A 7,276-nucleotide genomic window follows, 5' to 3' on the forward strand; every position below is an offset into this window, starting at 1 on the left:
AAGATCAAGGTTTTGGGCTATACCCCTGACTATGGTCTAAGCCATATAATATAATAATAAAATAATATTTAGGCAGAACCCCTACCTTATGCGGGTATTTGGAGTTTATATGCTTAAGCTTGTACGAGCAGCGCTTCTACTTCTATCGCGTATCGAGGCTCAAATCGTCGGGACTTCGGAGCTTGGAACGTATTACGAGGGCAGCACGCTTCTCAAGACTAAGTGTGTGTAAAAGCGTGTGGTTTGATGTGTGAACGAAATGCAGAATCCCTCCCCTTTTATAGCTGATTCTGGGAGCCATCGCGTAAAGCGATGGTCCCTTTGCTTAATGCATCGCGTAGCGCGATGTCAGACAAGTGACGCGTGGCTGCTGACTCAGCCCTAGTGTCTGCCACGTGTCCCCTGATCGCGACACGTGTTCCTGCGTCATCGTGCACCATCGCGTAGCGCGGTGGTTTTGTTCTTGGGCTCATCACGTAGCGCGATGGGTCTTGAAATTAGATTTTTAACTTTTGGTCCGTCGTCTTTGATAACCTGCCACTTTTTGATCATACTTCCATTTTCCAAAATTATTAAAGCGGCCATTATGCGGCTTACGGCGATGCGAGATTGCGAAGTGCGCCATCAAAACGCCACATTACGCCCATCGTCATCGTCATCGTTCGAGTCCGAGTCCGAGTCCATGCACGTTGGGTGCTTCGCACCCTCCGCTAGGACTATTGAGAGTGGTTAGCCACATTAAAACATTTTTATGGAAACTTGCTTCCTTATAAAGAGCTTCCATTTCTTTGTTTGTTTCTATGTGGGATGAAAATTTCATTCCTTATTTATACCCATGGAATGCTTCCCTTTTTCTTCCATCTATCCATGTGGGATGGATTTTCCTACTTCCTTAAACATAAGATGCTTAATCTTTTCTTATCTCATTTTTCCCATTACTTGATTTTGAGGTTATTTTAATCCTCTAACTTTCAAAGTTGACATTTTTAGTCCAAAAATAAATATAGATTTTTCTAGGATGTTACACCTCTCCCTGCCTCTCATTTAAAGAATAAAGACACAAACCTGCCACAAACTTGAGCTCACAAACTTGCTTCACAACGCCATTCGTCCCCCCCCCCGGTTTGTGCGCTAGGCGCCATATGGGACGGACGAGCAAGCACAAATCATGGGTTGTGGGTGCTCCAGGGCCGGCCCTAGGGTGGGTTGGGTGGTCGACGGCCACCGGCACGACACCCTACTAGGCCCGAAATTTTTTTTTAATAATATATTTTTTTTATATAAAGCAATATGTATATTTAACGTTTAAACTCAATTACATAACAAATAGCTTGCTCTAGTGGTAAGGGGGTATAATTTCCAACCAAAAGGTTGTGGGTTCTAGTCTTATTTCAGACTTGCTTAAGCTAATTTTTATATAAAAGTTTTTTAAACAACCCAAATCATAACCCAGTAAGTCCATTTAAAAATTAAATTGTTTAAATACAACAAAATACTGCTTTTATTTAAGGCCCAAAATATTTTTCGTTTTCAAATCAATTTTTTTTCCTTCTCGCAGCCGTCCCTGGAGTGCTCTAAGCTACATGAGCATAAACAAAAGACAATAAGGACCCGTTAACCATGTGAAAATGTAATTATAAAAACATTATTAAGAATTGTCCCATGTCTAATGTCTTTGGATGTGTGAACCCAACATCTTCTACAGTACTACTTGTCACCCTTCCAAATGATTAATTAGCTTTTCTTTATGATAAACGACATAACAAACATATCCTTAGCACTAATGCCGCTTCTGTTATCGGCTAATGCAAGATTAAGCATCTTTCACTAGTCACTACTACATGTGCAGTAGAAATTATACGGATGAAATAGGTAATATAATCTTGAAAACCAACCAAGTAATTTCCACTAGAATGGTAATACTGCTGGGTAATAAAATATCCTTCGAAATGGAATGAACAAGTGAATGAGATAGATTATTATTACTCTACAGGGCCGTCTTCGAGAATTGTTAAAAAAAATTTAGGCCGAGGGCGAAAAAACTTTGGGCCTTAAGGAGTATTATGTTGGGTTTAAACCATTTAATTTTTAAATGAGCTTACTTGGTAATAAATTGGGTCGTGTAAAAATATTCGTAGAAAAATAGTGTTAAAATGTCTCAAATAATATTAGAACCCATAACCTTCTATACAAAAGTCATAACCTTTTGCCACTAAATCAAGCTAGTGGCTATGTAATTAAGTTTAATCATTAAATATACATATTGTTTTTTATAAAAATATATATAATTTAAAAAATAAATAAAATCCCGGCCTAGCGAGGTGTTGGGTCGGGATCCGTCGATCACTCGACCCTCCCTTAAAGCTGCCCTGTCATTCTATTGTCTAGTTTGGTTAACCTATGTGAATAGAATGAATAATTACTTTTTCGTTATTTGATAGATAAAAATACCAAGTAATGAAATGCAATTAACAAAAATATTTATCTCCAAATAAATAAATTTACCAAAATAAGTATTATAAGTTCCTAACAACCAAGAGGAAAATCAAACAAATATTATCACTCGTAAGTCATTTTTACGTACGTGGATTTCTTGGAAAGAAAACGATGCATAAGATGTCGCAATAAACACTAATACGTACAAAAATGAATAGGTAGCTTCATAACAAGTCGTAAGAGAAAAAGAAAGTACAAGTTAAAAACAATTAATGGTTCAATTTGAAAATGATATATATTATAAATATCGTGCACTCTATATACCGCAAGAAGGACAAAAGTTAGGAAAAATTATAAATTAGAGTTCATTAGAATGTGTAATAGAGTATGATTTTTACAAAATGCCGGATTTTAACCATATTGATTAGTACGTTTAAAAAAAACAAGATTGTTTCTAGAAAACATAGTCTATTTCTTTTGGTTTTTAAGGGATGTCCAGAGAACAGTAACCAAATCAAAACCCAATTCAAATTTATTTTCGCATAGCTAGCCTTTTTTTACAAAGGAATCGTGTTGCATGTGTTTTAAGTACGAAATGTTGGACTTAATTGGATCGAGCAACACGAACAACACCGATATTTTGTGAGAACTCCTCACGACTCTTTCAATATTTTTAAGAACGAAAACCACACAAAATACGATAACCCTAAACCATCTATTTATACTAAAACCTTAACTTGCTCACCAAGAAACCTAATTAGACTCAAACTAGGAAACCAAATAAATAAATAAAAATAGCCAATCCTATTCCTAATTAATAAAACTAAACCGACTCAAACTAAAACTCTTTAAACTTTAAACCGTTATCAAGATTAATCCTTCATTCACCCCCTTAATCTTGATATGGACTTGTTACTCTTCAAAATAGTGTTAGATCTAAATCTTCACGAACCAAATTAGTAGCTTCTTCTTTCGGTTTTGGTCCGGGACACTCATATGCAAAATGACCATATTCAAGACAATTATAGCATCTGATATGAGCTTTACCTCGACCCATACCTTTCTCCTTTTGATTTTCATTGGGTTGGAACCGACCACCTCTTCCTCGTCCAACGCCACGTCCTCTACCTCGGCCACGTCCAAGGTCGCATTTCCCTCGTCCACAACATTCACAAACATTCTCTTCTTTCTTCGAACTTTCCTGTCCATCAGTTTTAGTAAGCAACAACTTACTTTGTCCGCTATCACCCGTCTCATCTTGCTCCTTGATTCGTTCCTCATAGGCCTTCAACCTACCTATTGCTTCTTCGAATGGCATGGTGTCCAGATCTGAATATTGCTCAATAGAAGCAACAATCTGAAGATACTTCTTTGGCACCGAATCTAACAGCTTTTGCACTAACACTTCATCTTCGAGAGTTGAACCAAGACTAGTATATCTTGAAACAAATCCGCTTAACTTTCCAGCAAACTCTTCAATCGTATTTGTCTCCTGCATTCGTAGTTGCTCAAATTCTCTTCTTAAACTTGCTAAACGTGCCCTTTGGACCCTTTCGGCACCAAGAAACCTTACACGCAAGGCTTCCCATATGTCTTTCGCACTTCGGTTCCTAACAACTTAAAGGAGTATATCCTCTGGTAAAGCTTGATAGATAATCGCCCTTGCAATCTTGTTCTTCTTTTCATCTAGGGCTCCATCGGTTACTGGCTTAATTGTCTCCCACAACCCTTGTGCATCCAAAACTGACTCCATTAGAATTGTCCAAGTGTTGTAGTTCGTTGTTATCAACCTTGGTACTTGAAACGAGGCGGTGTTGTTTTCTTGAACCGGGCCATTCCCTGCATTGTTTGGATTATTAGCCATTCTTTTCTTCGAATCTTCTTAACGTCACACAGATCGTCCTTTTTGATCACTCATACAGATACGATCACAGCGAACCACACAGATTTACGCTGCTTCTTCTTTCAACGAATCACACAGATTAACGTTGTTCTTCTCCTTCAACGAATCACACAGATTGACGTTGTCTCTTCTCGATCGTTCACACAGATACGACCGTCTTCGTCTTCTCCTTGATCGTTCACACAGATACGATCGTCTTCTTCACTGTTTGATTGCTACACTATTGCAATCCGTCTTCTCAGGTGGGTTTGATCTTCTTCCTTGTTACTCAAGTCTTCGGTTCGGTTGCTAGACACTTCTGCTTGCTTGGTAGAATAATTAATTCACAACATGCTTTGTTTGCTTCTGGTTTCTCAATCAAATTTGTGGCTAGGAAGATTTCATTTTAAAACTAATTAATTCACCAAGCTTTCTTCTTTCTCGAATTCCGTACACAAAGAGAGGTGCCTACTTTTTTTAATGAATTCACCACGTCTCCCAATTGCAACCTCCTTGCAATTTATTTTACCTTGATTCTTGAATTAATTCGCCACGTCTGCTTTTGTTCATCAATTGCCGGCAGAAAAATATTAGAGGTGCCAATCCGTCCCTCCGATAGATACCTTCAAAAATTCAATGTCTTCACAGGTCTCTTCGAACTCCCGCTCTGATACCAATTATTGGACTTAATTGGATCGAGCAACAAGAACAATACCGATATTTTGTGAGAACTCCTCACGACTCTTTCAATATTATTAAGAACGAAAACCACACAAAATACAATAACCCTAAACCATCTATTTATACTAAAACCTTAACTTGCTCACCAAGAAACCTAATTAGACTCAAACTAGGAAACCAAATAAATAAATAAAAATAACCAATCTTATTCCTAATTAATAAAACTAAACTGACTCAAACTAAAACTCTTTAAACTTTAAACCGTTATCAAGATTAATCCTTCACGAAAATCAAACATTAGTGTAAGGTCCAAATTTAAGAATGACATTATCAATTAAACGGTCTGGTTGCTTCACATTATTGGTTTGCACTTATAGGGACACTAGTAGTGTATCCAAAAGTACTAACGACACTATAACTGGTGTCGCCCCGGCACTTGTGATACTTTATGAGTTTGGGCGACATTTGAAAGGTCGTTGAGGCAAATTGCGGCATTTCCTACTATCACTAGCGACACTTTGAATTCACGGTTCTTTAGCAGAGGCCGTTGGATGGAGATCAAGGTTCAAGGAACTATAAATAGTGTTTTAGGCCCTTATTTGTATGTGTTGGTAATTATTGTGAGCCACCATCTGGTGGTTTGAAGAAAGTTATGTAATTTATATTTGAGTGAATTGCGGTTTTCGTTTTGTCCAAATCTGCAGTAGTTTCAAATTTGCGATTTTTGTCCTTGTGGTTTCATTTCACTTACAATTAAACCCGAATTCATTAATCATGTTAAGTCTGGTCGTTAAACCCATCAGCGTGTCCTTCAGGTGAAGGACAGTTTTGTCCTTTTTTTTGTTACACTGCAGCCCCTCACGTGAGTGGGCTTGCGAATTAGGACAGGGGTGCATCTTGGGGGGAAAAAAAGACAAACGCTACCCCTCACGTAAAGGACATGCTGATGGGTTTAACGACCATGGTTAACGGTATTATTGAATTCAGATTTAATTGCAAATAAAATGAAACCACATGGACGAAAATCACAAATTTGAAACTATTAGACTAAAACTTAAGATTTAGACAAACCATATGAATGAAAACCGTAATTTACTCTTTATATTGTGAGTCACCATCAAGGAACTACTATCTTTATTGCTTATTATTGTCTGTTTGGCTCACAACCAATCATCTCCATTTTTCTACCTAAAACGAGCTTGAAATAAAGATCTAACGAAATATCAATTAAAACACGTTCTTTTAGTCAGGGTTAGATATATTTGGTGTAACATCTCTATTAATCTATCATTGCATGCAATTTCAAAAGGCAAGCTATTCCACTTGTAATAGGATAACCTTATCCTACAAGGCTACAACTAACACTACTTCTAGGTATTAACTTATCATTATTGAAATGTAGTACTGGTCAATGGAGAGTAGTTTAGGTTCTCATAGTCTATAGATAGCCAAAGCTAGAGGTCTTAAATTCAAGATAAGTTGTGAGTATTGCTTGATTGGTGATCATTAGTTACGTGTTCACGGTCAAAAGGGCTAGAATCTCGGTCAATCGGACATAGACTTTGCTCAAGGGGACATAAGATAGAGGGGGTTCCTAAAGAGAGAACAAAAACAGGATTAGATTAAACAGGATTTAAGTTGATGTTGCATTAAAGGGGATAATTATGAGCCCACAAATGGGTTTTGTACAAAATGAGACGACTCTAATTAGCCTTATAATACCAAATGAATGAATGATACAGAAGTGTTTCTGCTTCAGGACAAGACAAGTCCACATGAACAAGAGAGAGACTCTCCTTTCTTACTTCTGAAATCTTGATAAGATGACAAGATGGTCCTTTCTATTTTTAGCCTCTACCATCCAACACAAAATTTACCCTTATCACACACTAAAATTAAATAAGGAACAAATAAAATCTTTTTTAGAGAACAACTTATGTCCCTACGATGAATATGTAAAACTAACAACTAGCAATCCGACATTGTTTAACCAAGGGATAAAAACTGTCTAGAACAAGACGTTTTAAGAGCGTAACTAATTAATTTAGTATATGCTTGTTTAAGGAAATAATAGGTTTATCTTATTATAAACAATATAATCAAAAGAAACCAGTAGATAGTATATATCATTGAGCTGGTTATTGTATATAATGATATATACCAATATACTCACTAAACTGATAAATTCATGATTTTTTTTTTTTTATTATTTGAGTTAACCTCCATTTTCATGAATGCAAAATCTTTACCATCTTTCACAAGGAGAAGTTGTTATCA

The 7,276-nt window shown here is 36.7% G+C and overlaps 1 protein-coding gene across 1 annotated transcript; it reads right to left on the minus strand.

Annotated features, from left to right (window-relative positions):
- Window positions 1-3,355: 3,355 nt before the first annotated feature.
- Window positions 3,356-3,934, minus strand: LOC143578107 (uncharacterized). The gene has a single exon (XM_077061769.1). It carries the CDS (start codon window positions 3,932-3,934, stop codon window positions 3,356-3,358), a length of 579 nt encoding a protein of 192 aa, XP_076917884.1.
- Window positions 3,935-7,276: the final 3,342 nt, after the last annotated feature.

Source organism: Bidens hawaiensis, unplaced genomic scaffold, assembly GCF_021521415.1.
Source record: "Bidens hawaiensis isolate Kalapana, Puna unplaced genomic scaffold, B.hawaiensis_p1.1 tig00029024_1, whole genome shotgun sequence".
NCBI classification, from domain to species: Eukaryota; Viridiplantae; Streptophyta; class Magnoliopsida; order Asterales; family Asteraceae; genus Bidens; species Bidens hawaiensis.